This window comes from Bufo bufo, chromosome 5, assembly GCF_905171765.1.
Source record: "Bufo bufo chromosome 5, aBufBuf1.1, whole genome shotgun sequence".
NCBI classification, from domain to species: Eukaryota; Metazoa; Chordata; class Amphibia; order Anura; family Bufonidae; genus Bufo; species Bufo bufo.
This window is the reverse complement of record NC_053393.1, coordinates 385,829,771-385,844,729: the sequence shown is the minus strand read 5'-3', so window position 1 is coordinate 385,844,729 and position 14,959 is coordinate 385,829,771. Positions and strand designations below refer to the sequence as shown.

Genomic DNA, 14,959 nt, shown 5'->3' with positions numbered 1-14,959 from the left:
CTTTCTGTGAAAGTTTGGGGAAGGCCTGTTCTGTTCCACCATGACTGTGCCCCAGTCCACAAAACAAGGGCCATAAAGGCATGGTTGGGTGGGTTTAGGGTACTTTCACACTTGCGGCAGATGATTCCGGCAGGCAGTTCCGTTGCCGGAACTGCCTGCCGGATCCGTCAAAACGTATGCAAACTGATGGCATTTGTCAGACGGATCAGGATCCTGATCCGTCTGACAATTGCATTGAAATGCCGGATCTGTCTCTCCGGTGTCATCCGGAAAAACGGATCCGGCATTTATTTTTTTCACATTTTTGCGGTCTGAGCATGCGCAGACCGCAAAAATGGACCCGTAACACTCGGGGCCGGATCCAGCATTAATGTATGTCAATGGGAAAAAATGCCGGATCCAGCAAGTGTTCCGGAATTTAGGACGGAGATAAAACCGCAGAATGCTGCGCTATTATCTCCGTCCTGAAAAAGCAATAAGACTAAACTGAAGACGTCCTGAATGGATTGCTCTCCATTCAGAATAAATGATCAGTTCTTTTCCGGTATTAAGCCCCTAGGACGGAACTCTATGCCGGAAAAGAATAACGCTAGTGTGAAAGTACCCTTAGTGTGGAAGAACTTGACTGGCCTGCACAGAGCCCTGACCTCAACCCTACTTGCAAACCTTTGGGAACAACAAGAACAGACTGCGAGTCAGGCCATCTCGTCCAACATCAGTGTCTGACCTCACAAATGATCTGGATAAATAGGCAAAATATTCCCAACGTGTTGTAGGACGCCTTTCCCGGAAGATTGGAAGCTGTTTTAGCTGCATTGGAGGGGACCAACTCCATATTAATGTAGATGGTTATAGAATGGGATGTGAAAGGAGCAATCAATGTGTAGTTGTCCCAATACTTTGTACATAGAGGGGGTCATTGGTACGCCAGTTTTTGGCTTAAAAGAAGCCTCAAGACCCCTTTTTGTGACTTCTTAAAATGCAAACTTTTGATATAATGGCATTTTACGAAATCCTCACCACTTGGGACTGGCAGGTGCCTATATATCGGCCCCATAACATTTACTAGGTGTGAAAACGACTCCGGTTAGGGACTGCCGGAGTCATAGATTAGGGGCTTTCTCTGGCAGCACAGACCCCATTAGTGTCTGAAAAACCTGAGATTCCTCACTGGCTGATACCTTTTAACGGCGGAAAGAGGACACAATTGCAAGCTTACCAGGTTACTTATTGGGTTATCTTTTCCAGTGAGAAATCGCAATGTTTTTTTTATCTTCTATTTACTGGTTAACACGATACAAATATATAATTTTTACTTTAACCCCATCGTGTATGTCCCTCCTGCTTTCCCTCTTTCTTATTAGCATTGAGCGCCATCTAGTGGTCGTAGGCAGCACTGCCGGGAATCTATCGAAGCTGTAGAAACGCTAGGAAACCTGGGTGACAACCCCTGGAAGCCATACTGATTCTCACACAGCTTTCCCGCAAATACAATCATTTCTCTTATTATGGGGTTGAGATTATATAGTAGACGGTACTACCGGTGATAACCTAATGACTACCGAAGCGGACACATAACCGCCCGAAAATCAAGTGCTATTCATGAACACCCCCAGCTTTCCCAGTGCACTGGCTGCTCTACTCCCCGGGTTTCCCGCCGATCGTTTATTCCGGTGCGCAGCAATCTTCAGAGAGGAAGTTTGCCCCTCATCGGCTGCCGTCTGCAGTTCCTGTGACACAGAAATAACCAGGAAGTAAACAGTTCTGTGAAGCTGCAGGAGGAGGCGGGGTGAAGCCTGGAGTGTATGGGCTGTCGGGAGGTATTGACCACGTGAGGAGGTCACGTGATAGAGACAACCGATCCGCTGAGCGTGAGGGTAGCTGACGTTCTGCCTGGCATCTCCATGTCTTACTAATAGTGAGTGGTGTACCATGTTCTTCTCTTCAAGTTTATAGTGTGCCAGCCCCAGTCAGGCTCCTCCACAACAGTGTGCCAGCCCCAGTCAGGCTCCTCCACAACAGTGTGCCAGCCCCAGTCAGGCTCCTCTACAACATTGTGCCAGCCCCAGTCAGGCTCCTCTACAACATTGTGCCAGCCCCAGTCAGGCTCCTCTACAACATTGTGCCAGCCCCAGTCAGGCTCCTCTACAACATTGTGCCAGCCCCAGTCAGGCTTCTCCACAACAGTGTGCCAGCCCCAGTCAGGCTCCTCCACAACAGTGTGCCAGCCCCAGTCAGGCTCCTCCACAACAGTGTGCCAGCCCCAGTCAGGCTCCTCCACAACAGTGTGCCAGCCCCAGTCAGGCTCCTCCACAACAGTGTGCCAGCCCCAGTCAGGCTCCTTCACAACAGTGTGCCAGCCCCAGTCAGGCTTCTCCACAACAGTGTGCCAGCCCCAGTCAGGCTCCTCCACAACAGTGTGCCAGCCCCAGTCAGGCTCCTCCACAACAGTGTGCCAGCCCCAGTCAGGCTCCTCCACAACACTGTGCCAGCCCCAGTCAGGCTCCTCCACAACAGTGTGCCAGCCCCAGTCAGGCTCCTCTACAACATTGTGCCAGCCCCAGTCAGGCTTCTCCACAACAGTGTGCCAGCCCCAGTCAGGCTCCTCCACAACAATGTGCCAGCCCCAGTCAGGCTCCTCCACAACACTGTGCCAGCCCCAGTCAGGCTCCTCCACAACAGTGTGCCAGCCCCAGTCAGGCTCCTCTACAACATTGTGCCAGCCCCAGTCAGGCTCCTCCACAACAGTGTGCCAGCCCCAGTCAGGCTCCTCTACAACATTGTGCCAGCCCCAGTCAGGCTCCTCCACAACAGTGTGCCAGCCCCAGTCAGGCTCCTCCACAACACTGTGCCAGCCCCAGTCAGGCTCCTCCACAACACTGTGCCAGCCCCAGTCAGGCTCCTCCACAACACTGTGCCAGCCCCAGTCAGGCTCCTCCACAACACTGTGCCAGCCCCAGTCAGGCTCCTCCACAACACTGTGCCAGCCCCAGTCAGGCTCCTCCACAACACTGTGCCAGCCCCAGTCAGGCTCCTCCACAACACTGTGCCAGCCCCAGTCAGGCTCCTCCACAACACTGTGCCAGCCCCAGTCAGGCTCCTCCACAACACTGTGCCAGCCCCAGTCAGGCTCCTCCACAACACTGTGCCAGCCCCAGTCAGGCTCCTCCACAACACTGTGCCAGCCCCAGTCAGGCTCCTCCACAACACTGTGCCAGCCCCAGTCAGGCTCCTCCACAACACTGTGCCAGCCCCAGTCAGGCTCCTCCACAACACTGTGCCAGCCCCAGTCAGGCTCCTCCACAACACTGTGCCAGCCCCAGTCAGGCTCCTCCACAACACTGTGCCAGCCCCAGTCAGGCTCCTCCACAACACTGTGCCAGCCCCAGTCAGGCTCCTCCACAACACTGTGCCAGCCCCAGTCAGGCTCCTCCACAACACTGTGCCAGCCCCAGTCAGGCTCCTCCACAACACTGTGCCAGCCCCAGTCAGGCTCCTCCACAACACTGTGCCAGCCCCAGTCAGGCTCCTCCACAACACTGTGCCAGCCCCAGTCAGGCTCCTCCACAACACTGTGCCAGCCCCAGTCAGGCTCCTCCACAACAATGTGCCAGCCCCAGTCAGGCTCCTTCATAACACTGTGCCAGCTGTAGCCAGGCTGCCCCATAACAGTGTGCCAACACTAGTTAGGCTCCTGTATAACAATGTGCCAGCCAAAAGAAAGGTAAAAGCAGCAGAATTGGGGTGGTGGTATCTGGGTCTCTGTGGGTCGTATATTGATATTTCCTTTTCCTTTTCTTTTTTTTTTGCTAGTATGAAACATGTCTGAAGATACTCAGAGAAATTTCCGTTCTGTGTACTATGAGAAAGTTGGATTTCGTGGTGTGGAAGAGAAGAAATCCCTTGAAATCTTGCTGAAGGATGAGCGGTGGGGTAAGGCGCAGGCAGATGGAGGACACGGCTGGTTGTCACATCATAGCAATGGCCTGCAGTTCTTCCAGTGTAACCATTGGCCCCCAGCCGTACCTGGCTCACAAGACACTTTTAGATACGACAGATGGTTTTGAGCCTCACTGAATACTATTGAAAGTGAAGCCTAATGTTAAATACGTGGCCTAGTGATCTGGACTTTACTAGTTTTTTCCCTATGTGACATCCCTGGTGCCACTAGTGTAAAATAAGGCTGCCAACAGCTGGGGAGCCACATGCAGAGGGCTCAAGAGCCACTTCTGAGCCACTGGTTGGGGTACACTGATATCAGCATATGAGCACCTTTTACATTTAACCCCTTCTGTCAGTATTGTATTGACAGGCACCCTGTTAGACCCTGTCTCAGGCAGTTCCTAATTGGCAAGTACACATGACATACAGAAGTCACAATGGATACCTGACCTAACACTATGGATACAAACTTTTCCCCCCAAAATGTTGGCCCTTTAATTGCTGGAAAAACAAGATTACCAAGGAGGTACTCCTTACTAAATCCAAGTACTTGTGGCCTAAGTAGCATCCATGGCCTCTGATCCTACTGTGGTGGCCGTGTAGTAAATGCCCAGAGGCGTCATATAAAATGCAGTATAAATTGTGTTTATGTAAGCCATGTGGGTGACGGCCGTGCTTTACATCCTCTTCCTCTGTCCGCAGATATTGAGAAGCTTTGTACCTTCTGTCAGAGGTTCCCGCTCCCATCCATGTACCGAATACTTGTATGGAAAGTGCTTCTTGGTAAACATCATCTGCAATTAAATAATAATCTGGTATTCTCCACGTCTGGCCTGTGTGATTCTGAGGAGTTGTTCTGCCATCATGGTTTTTGTTTTATCTTAATAAAGGGGTTTTCCATGATTTTGATGTTGGTAGTGTATACTCAGGATAGGTCATCAATACCTGATCGGTGAGGGTCCTTGAGGGACTTCCAGCACCCCCATCGACCAGCTCTTTAAAGAGGCCTTGGGGAGCACTGCATCCTCTTCCTAGGTCACCAGTGATCTCACAGTAATTGGTCACATGGGCTTGAACTGCAATATTGGGCACCGCCACTATTAGATGTACGTCGCTGTGCTTGGTAATCTGATTGAGCAGGCTGTGGCGGTCTCAATCAGCTGATTAATGGGGGTCGGACCCCCACCAATCACATACTGATGACCTGTCCTGAGTACTTTCTACTGACATTGGAAACGGCAGTCTTAGTAAATCTGCCCCTTGATTTTTTACCACATGGCTTAACAGAAGGCACACCACATGTGAGCCTTAAAGGGGTTCTGCAGTTTGTTTTAACTGATGATCTATCCTCTGGATAGATCATCAGCTTCTGATCGGCGGGGGTCTGACACCCGGGACCCCCGCCGATCAGCTGTTTGAGAAGGCAGCGGCGCTCCAGTAGCGCCGCGACCTTCTCACTGTTTACTGCAGGCCCAGTGACGTCACGACTTGTAACAACTAGCATGGGCGGGGCTAAGCTCCATTCAAGTGAACAGAACTTAGCCCCGCCCACGCTAGTTGATACAAGTCGTGACGTCAGTGGGCTGGCGGTAAACAGTGAGAAGGCCGCGGCGCTACTGGAGCGCCGCTGCCTTCTCAAACAGCTGATCGCCGGGGGTCCCGGATGTCGGACCGCCGCCGATCAGAAGCTGATGAACTATCCAGAGGATAAATCATCATTTAAACCAAACTGCAGAACCCCTTTAAGACATAGACTGCCATATGAAAAGTTCTGTAAACTTACATTGTCATGATTTGAACGCGGTTATGTGTTTATTTTCATTTTTTTTTTTTAAGGAATCCTACCTCCCCACCAGGAGACTCATCCTGAGGTGATGGTCTACAGGAGGCAGCAGTATGATGATGTGCACCATGCTCTGGAGGTGATACGGCTCATCCATGAATCCACCCCCAAGACTGAAGTGTTCCTCTACATGTATCAGTTGGAGACAGGGAAACTGTCTAGAAGTCAGAAGTACACTTTGGTACGTCCAAGCTTCCAAGTACTGCACCATGTGCACCATTACTGCGTGGTTGCTGCTGTGGCTTTGATGCTGTACCTGTGGATGGGTGGAGCCCAGTGCCAAGAGGGCTTGGTCTGACAGCAGGGATGCTGTTGGGCTGCTGGGTCTCGATGCCTGTGGGTGCTGTGTTTTGGCTGCGGCAGAGATTGGAATAGCGCCTCTACAAGCTCAAAGACGCCTTTCAGGCCATCTTACTCCTTAAAAAAAGTCTAATGCGTCTAAGGTATTTGTACGCCTTAGACTTCTTCTGCCATTCATCAGGGCTGTGAACGACAGGCAGCGCAGCGATGAAGTAACCATTAACAAAGCTCCTTACATCAAGGAGTTGTTTTATTGGTCAATTTGAGCGGTCTACTGGCACCACTTTGAGGTTAGGAGGAAGAGTCCTGCAGTGGCGCTCAATCCTCACCGGGTGACCTCTGGAGGGTAAGCGGTTATGCTGGTGGGCAGTGGGCTTTAGTTGGGGTCCCAGCTCTGAGACCCCTGCTGATCTCTATAACAAGGAGTCTGAAGTGCTCAGCCAAGTGCTGCTTCTCCTCACTGCTGAGTGCAGTACTGTAGACAACCTCAATAGAAAGTCTACAGGACAGTCTTCACTACTGCGCTCCGCAGTGAGGGGAGGCAGCGCTCGGCTGAGGCTTCAGACTCCTCGTTATAGAGTCCAGTAGGGGTGTCAAAAAAGTGTAGTTACTTTTTAATGTTAGATAGGGGCCTGTCTGGAGTTTCTCAGCCCCTTGGGGGGATGGGCATCATGCTGTGTTTTCTTTTTTTTTCTGTCTAAATTGTACACAATCCAAAAAAAGAAATTTCAGCACATGCACAGCAGAGCGCCAAAAAAATAAATAAATATATATATATATAAATATATATATGTGGCTTATCACAGCTCCATGCAACCACCGAGTTGTACAGAGTGGTATTTGGGCACCCACAGACTTCTAAAAAGTCCTTGAGCATGAGGCCTCATGCTGCCAGCTAAACCTGGTAGGTAGCCAATCGGGAGTCCGTCTGATGGCCCGTTTCCATCTCATGTCTATGGCCAGCTCTAAATATGACAATTCACATAATGAGATTTCTTGCACTGCATTTTTTTAACCCCTGCGTTTGTTTTGTGAACTTTTTTTTTATTTTTCCTCACTGAACGCTACATTTTTATTTATTTTTTACCAACGCTCGCAATTTTCTACAGGAGTTCTGAGCACAGATCAGCTGTTTGAGAAGGCAGCGGGGCTCCAGTAGCGCCGCGGCCTTCTCACTGTTTACCGCGGGCCCAGTGACGTCACGACTTGTATCAACTAGCGTGGGCGGGGCTAAGTTCTGTTCACTTGAATGGAGCTTAGCCCCGCCCACGCTAGTTGATACAAGTCGTGACGTCACTGGGCCCCCGGTAAACAGTGAGAAGGTCGCGGCTCTACTGGAGCGCCGCTGCCTTCTCAAACAGCTGATCGGCGGGGGTCCCGGGTGTCGGACCCCCGCCGATCAGATGCTGATGATCTATCCAGAGGATAGATCATCAGTTTAAACAAACTGCAGAACCCCTTTAAGCGTATTCACCTTACAAAACTGTCAAAAGTTTTGCTTTGAAAAACTCAATTTTACAGCGTAGTACAATAACTGGAGTATTACAGAAGTGTGCGGCCAGCCTGGAGTGAATGCACAGCAGGGTTTAGGTACTTTATCACTTGGCTATAACTGCCTGCTCTACATTTACTCCTGATCCCTCCCAGGGGAGCAATGCTATTTATATGGGACTTTATGTTGGAGAAGCTGACAAGAGGTGGTGGTTAGTTACATTGGACTGTATGTTGGAGAAGCTGACGGGAGGACACATTCACACCACCACTATTTATTTCTATTGTTCTACTCTGATAAGCAGAACAACGAAAATAACGGAAGTGCTGGATTGGGCATATAACTGACAGGAGCAGAGCTGAACAGACTCCACTGACTATGATGGCGTCCGTTCAGTTTCTGTTTAGAATCTGCGACAGAGGCCCTGAATGGAGCCTCCAACGCAGATGTAGGCCTACATATTGTGTGTTTGAATTACTGCAAATTTCCCCTCACCCATGACGGCACCCAGTGCGACTCAGGACCTCCCATCAGGACAGGAAACCTGAGAAGATAAAAAGGACACACCTCCACCCAACACCAGTTCAGGTTTCCTGTCCTCCGGATGGGAGTTCCTGAGAAGCAGCAGTAATACTGCACGACATACCTCAGAAGAAGAAGCACCAGCGCTGGGGGGGGGTCTGTGGCTATGCCGTGGGAAGACCTATCCCTGGGGAGCGGTAGTTCTGTGGCCGTGCCGGAAGCCGCTCCCCACAAGTCTGCCTGCGCCCGCACTCGCTGCCGGTCCTGCGGGGAGCCGCTGTGGCCGTGTTCAGGCGGCTCCCCATGCCGGTTTGCCCAGTTTGAGAATGGCGCCCGCGCGTCTGAGCGCTTATGCGCATGCGCGGGGCCATCTTTCAGGGCTGGCCGATGACGTCGGGGGGCGGGGCTTCTCCCTTGACACGCAGGACCCGGAAGTGAGGGCCGAGGCGCGTCTTTTAAATCTATAAATGCGGCCGCAGGTGCAGGCAGCCAGCGGAGGCACAGTGTGTTTGTGCTGAAGTAGGATCCAGCTAGCAAGCATGTCGGAGCCTACAGATGGACGCGCTGAACCCCTGGACCCCTTGAGGCCTGCAAGTCCGGTACTGGTCCTAAGGATGGGGAAGGAAAAATTCACATGGTGAGAACGTTCCTTTTTTTTACTAATAAGGTGTTTCTGGGAAAGAGAGAGATCGATTTCAAAGGAAATCTAGCGGCTTTCTTTTCAAATCCCAGGATAATAAAAAAGATAAGCAGCAATGACGCCGGGCTCCAAGTTGGGGGGAGACTCTCTTCCTTTCTCCCTGCTTGGTCAAAGGTCACCCAAAACAAATGGGTGTTGGGAGGGATAGCAGAGGGAGTCAGATTGGAGTTTCTCTCCTACCCCCCAAATTTCTTCACCCACACTCCAACTCCGAAAGATCCCTTAAAATCCACAGTTTTAGAGGCAGAGGTTCAGTCGTTATTGGACAAAGGAGTCGTTTGTCAAGTTCCCATAGAAGAGGAGGGCAGGGGGTATTACTCCCCACTCTTTCTAGTAAAGAAACCCAATGGGTCCTTTCGAATGATTCTAAATCTAAAACGACTAAACAAATTCCTGAAATACAAAAGATTCCGGATGGAAACGATAAAAACAACTATAGACCTGCTATACAAAGATTGCTGGATGGCAAGTATAGACTTAGAGGATGCTTATTACCACATCCCTATTCATCCCTCCTCCCAAAGGTATTTGAGAACGGCAGTCCAAGTAAAGGGCCAGCTTCTGCACCTGCAATACAGGGCCCTCCCGTTTGGGGTCTCACAAGCCCCGAGAATTTTTACAAAGATTGTGGCGGAGATGGTGGCATTCCTCCGATTGTCCAGGATAGTGTTAGTACCCTATCTGGACGACTTTTTGTTCATAGCCCAGACGAAGGTACAGTTACAGACGGATCTTGTCCTGGTGTGTTCTCTACTGAAAGATCTGGGATGGAAGATCAATCGAGAAAAGTCTTGCCTAACCCCCTCTCAAAATTGTGTATTTTTAGGGATGCAGCTAGATTCCAGGGCTCAGAAAACATTCCTTCCTCAGAAGAAAATAGTTTCAACAAAGAAACATGTTTGGATCCTTTTCCGCTCCTTCCGATGTTCCATCAGGAAGGCGATGGCAGTATTAGGGCACCTGACGGCTACGATTCCCGCAGTGCCGTTTGCTCAGATTCACACAAGATCGTTACAGTGGGATATCTTAAAGAAATGGAATGGTCTTCCACAAACACTAGAGGAAAAATTTCATCTCTCCTCCGGAGCAAGGTATTCCCTCCTATGGTGGACATCCGAGAAGAATCTTTCGGCAGGGATGCCCTGGTCCTTCATAGAACCCATACGGATAACAACAGATGCCAGTCCGTGGGGTTGGGGGGCTCATTCAGATGGGAAATATTGGCAGGGAAGATGGGATCTAAGAACCCGAGCCTGCACATCAAATTACAAGGAACTCAGGGCAGTAGAAAGAGTTCTAAGGGTGGCAGTCCCAGATGTCTTGGACAAAAAACTGGTCTTTTACTCGGACAATTCAACAACAGTGGCCTATATAAATCACCAGGGCGGAACAAAAATACCATCCCTAATCTTCCTCTGCCAGGAAATTTTCAAAATAGCAGAAGACAGGAACCTGCTCCTATCTGCAATACATCTAAAGGGAAAAGAGAACACGGTGGCCGACTTTTTAAGCCGAGTGGAACTCAGCCAGGCAGAGTGGAGTCTGAACGAAGAAGTCTTTTCCCAGATTGTCTTAAGGTTTGGGACTCCAACTATAGACCTCTTCGCTACCCGGAAGAACAGGAAGACAGAGAGGTTCTTCTCTTTAAATCACACAGAGAACCCCACGGCCGTGGACAGTCTGGCCCAGGATTGGAGCCGAGAACGAGGCTATGCCTTCCCACCTATTTCCCTAATTCCTCACGTACTGAAGAAGGTACGGAGGGAGGGAGCCTCTATAATCCTGGTAGCCCCGAAATGGCCCAAAAGGATCTGGTACTCCACCCTGTTAAATCTAGCCAGAAGCCCCCCCTGGATGATCCCTCCAAGGGAGGACCTCCTTCTCCAGGGGCCTGTATGCCACCCCAATCCGGAGATTCTACAATTGGCAGTGTGGAGTTTGACAGGGGCATCTGGTTGAGTAGAGGGCTCTCTAACAAGGTTGTTTCCACCCTTTTAGGCAGTAGGAAAGCTACAACAGCCAGGAAATATAATAGAGTGTGGAATATCTTTGCTTCCTTTCTAGGGTCTAGCCCTGATCCATTTAAACCTCCAGAAATACCTAAAGTTTTAGACTTCTTGCAGGCAGGGTTAGACAAGGGACTCAAAGCCTCCACCCTAAAAGTACAGGTATCCGCCTTGAGCTATTTTTTCGACTATCAGTTAGCAATGCATCCTTGGGTCAAACGTTTTCTTTCTGCCGCAGCCAGAATCCATCCTTCTGTAAGGCCTCTTTCCCCTCCATGGGATTTAAACAGGGTCTTGACAGCCCTAACCGATAAGCCATTTGAGCCCTTGTTAGAGATCCCAATTGACATCCTGTCCATTAAAATGGCTTTTCTACTGGCAATCACCTCTGCTAGGAGGGTCTCGGAGATCCAAGCCTTCTCTGCACATCCACCATATACTGTCATCCAGGACAATCAAGTAGTAATTAGGCCCCTGCCTTCCTTCCTTCCCAAAGTTGTCTCAGATTTTCACAGGAGCCAGGACATTGTGCTGCCTTCCTTTTTTCCTAACCCCTCCAATAGCAGGGAAAAAAGTTTGCATTCCTTGGACGTTAAAAGATGCTTGTTAGTTTACCTGGATGTTACGTCTTCATGGAGGAAAGACGAGAACCTTCTTGTCCAGTTTTTAGGGAAGAATAGGGGTAAAAAAGCATCCTGCGGGGTTATTGCCAGATGGGTAAAGAAGGCCATAACAAGGGCTTACATCTCCTTGGGTCTTTTCCCTCCTTCTGGGTTCGGGGCCCATTCTACTCGGGCAGTGTCTACTTCATGGGCTGAAAGAGCTGATGTGTCCTTAGCTCAGATTTGTAGGGCAGCTACGTGGAGTTCCCCACATACCTTTCTCAGACATTATAGGTTGCAGCTCCATTCTGACGCCTCATTTGGGCAGAAGGTCCTGCAGGCTGTAGCCCCCCCCTAGACTCTACTTATAGTCTATCTCGCACTGGGTGCCGTCATGGGTGAGGGGAAAACAACATTACTTACCGGTAATCGTTTTTCTCGATACCCATGACGGCACCCGATAGTTCCCTCCCCATATATAGATACAGATACGGATACATTTATAAAAATATATAAAGTATCAGTCAGGTCTATATGAAGTAATATAGATTTAATAAAAAAAAAAAAAAAAAAAAAAAAAAAAAAAAAAAATAAGAGGGTCTTTAATCCCTTATCACTTCTCTCCGGAGAACAATTTATTTCTTCCACTGGTGTTGGGTGGAGGTGTGTCCTTTTTATCTTCTCAGGTTTCCTGTCCTGATGGGAGGTCCTGAGTCGCACTGGGTGCCGTCATGGGTATCGAGAAAAACGATTACCGGTAAGTAATGTTGTTTTCTTACTCCTCGGCGAAAAATACTCCTCAAAAATGGTAAGAGGAGTATTTTTACTCTTCCGGAAAAAAAATGTAGTCCGACCTCTGGGTGGCGGTGCTTGTCATGTGGTGCTGCGCTAAATTTGAGTAGGTCCCACTCTAAAGAGGCAACCTTGACGTAGTGAGTGGGCTTATGCACTTTGATCAAAATGTATACAAATGGCCTTGTGTACATTAAGTGGCTATGGCGCTGTATACTAGTAATTATGCCAAATAGCAATGTCAATTGTGCTGAGAAGCAACAGATCAGTGCAGAGCTTGTGGATGTGCAATCTATGTTTCCCCCTGTCACGACAGCACCACCAGAGAGATGGACTCCTCCCCCAGGGACAGGAAACCTAGAGCACAAAAGGAAGCACTTCCTTCCCCTTCATCAGTGGTTTCCTGTCCCTAGGAAGCCTGGAGTAAGCTCATAGCCTGGTGGGCTGTGTGTAAGATCTGGCTGGGGGACCTGGGAAGTTAGAAATCCCTGTAGTTCAGGGTAGCTAGGTCCTCCGTATGGCTCCTGGTGTGGAGCCGGTTCGTTCACCCCCGGCTGCAGGTCCTTTGACTTGCGCCCGCCTTCTGCTCCCTCCGCCCGCTCCTCGCCGCAGCCCGCTCGTAGCTCGCGAGGGGCTGCCGCAGTTTTTGTTGGAAACTTACTGCTTCAGCTAAGGCTGGTGGTGTGAAGGACGGGTCCGGTGCTCCGGCGTGGTTGCGCTGGGAGCGCCGATGGCTGCGGCCATGTTGGAGGCGGGACTAAAAAAAATCACATGGGGCCGGGGAGGAGGAGGGATGATGCGGCGCTCACTGATGACGTCAGACGCCGACTCTCCTGGCTCAGAGCGGCAGATTTAAAAGGAGTTCCTTTGGCTGCAGTTCTGCCTCCATTAAAGTGAACTGAACAGCCAGCGTCGGTGATTCAGCTTCCAGGAGGGGGTGTTTGCCCAGAAGATGAGTGTCTCCAGTGAGGATACGGGCTCCAGGAGGGCTCGTTCAGAATCTTCTTCCAAGGTCCCATTTACGGTACCGTGGGGCGAGGTGGTGAGTGTATGCATTTTGGTTTGTGAATAATTTTTTCCCTGACAATTGGTATGGTTACTGTTTTTTAGGATGAGGGTCCCAGGAAATCTAAAAAGGTTAAGAATAAGGAATGTGCCATATGCAAAGTCAGTCTTGCGGCTGACTATAATAAACCTAATTGTGTCAGCTGCACTAATAAGGTTATTGCGCAAGAAACACCGTCATTACTACTGCAGATGCAGGACATGGTCAAGAACCAGATAGAAGCCTCCCTAAGAGGAGTTTTGCCAGCGCTTACCTCACCTACACCTCAGCCGGCAGTTGCCCCTTCTGTACCAGTGCTATCTGATGTTGAGGAAGAGGGTTTAATTATGGCCCATTTGGACTCGGGTATAGTCTACGGCTTGTCCGACCTTTACTTTGATGTATGTTTTTGTGTATATGATATTTCTCCAGCTATTTCTCTTACGTTTATGCAGGAGAAGAGTTGGAAAGGTCTGAAGATGATTTGTCAGGCAGACCGTTGTTTCATTGTGAAGATACGGAGCAGTTGGTCAAGGCAGTGAGATCAGCTATGGGTCTGGAGGAGGCTAGAGAGCAGAAATCTATCCAGGACATCATGTTTGAGGGTCTTGAAGTAAAGGAAAAGGAAAGTTTTCCCTATTCACCAGACTGTGTCCCAACTTATTAAACAGGAATGGGAGAACCCGGATAAGAAATAGTTTATTCCTAGGGCCATAAAGAGGAAATACCCCTTTAAAGACGCAGAGACCAGTTCCTGGGATCATCCGAAGATTTGGGGTCGCTTAGGGAGCCCATGGATAAAAAGGCGGAGGAGTTCCTTAAGACAGCCTGGGAGTCCATGGGGGCAGCTCTTAAACCAAGCATAGCAGGTACCTCAGTGGCTAGGTCCATGATATTATGGATTGACCAGCTCTCTGCAGATATCCAAAATGAAGTTCCTAAGGAGCAACTGCTTGCCTCTCTTCCCGCTATTAGGCAAGCAGCCGCCTTCTTGGCGGACTCTTCTTCGGATACCCTGAGGCTGTCCGCTAGGGCTGGGGCCTTGACTAATTCGGCTAGGTGGGCTCTATGGGTAAAGAACTGGTCGGGGGATCTCAGCTCCAAAAATAAATTGTGTGCCATACCATGTGAGGGCAAGTTGCTTTATGGTTCGGTCCTCACAGATTTATTAGAAAAGGCGGGAGATAAGAAGAAAGGGTTCCCTCTTCCTCAGTCGTCTAGGCCAGTGTTTCCCAACCAGTGTGCCTCCAGCTGTTGCAAAACTACAACTCCCATCATGCCCGGACAGCCTTTGGCTGTGCGGGCATGCTGGGAGTTGTAGTTTTGCAACAGCTGGAGGCACACTGGTTGGGAAACACTGGTCTAGGCAATACCGGTCCTTTTGTGCGAAGGGGAGGGGGCCAGGATAGAGGTAGAGGCCAGTCAGGCTTTAGATGGAGGGGTTCCCGTAAAGGTAGTGGCTTTATGTTTAACCAACCCTCCTCTTCCTCCTCTAAAAAGGCCAGCCCCCAATGACAGGGTCTTGCGGGTAGGTGGCAGGCTAATAAACTTATTGGCAGAGTGGCAGTTAATTTCAAGGAGCTCGTGGGTCCTAGAGACCATAAGGGATGTTCTTCGTCTCCAAGTTCTGCAGCCTGCCACCTACCCGTTACATAGTCACAAAATGTCCACCGGGTCCCTCGAGTCTGTCTTCTCTCCAGTTTGGAAGTCTTATC

At 49.9% G+C, this 14,959-nt stretch overlaps 1 protein-coding gene across 2 annotated transcripts in view; it reads left to right on the top strand.

Moving 5' to 3' along the window:
• Positions 1-1,769: 1,769 nt before the first annotated feature.
• Positions 1,770-14,959, top strand: part of TBC1D7 (TBC1 domain family member 7) — a 36,000-nt gene continuing 22,810 nt past the window's right edge. Inside the window, exons 1-4 of one of the 2 annotated variants that reach the window (XM_040432505.1) lie at positions 1,770-1,918; positions 3,814-3,933; positions 4,645-4,725; positions 5,779-5,966. In XM_040432505.1, the coding sequence (XP_040288439.1) occupies positions 3,822-3,933; positions 4,645-4,725; positions 5,779-5,966 (381 nt within the window). In that variant the 5' untranslated portion in view covers positions 1,770-1,918; positions 3,814-3,821. The remainder of the gene's footprint in view (positions 1,919-3,813; positions 3,934-4,644; positions 4,726-5,778; positions 5,967-14,959) is intronic. The other variant, XM_040432506.1, reaches the window with a different exon arrangement.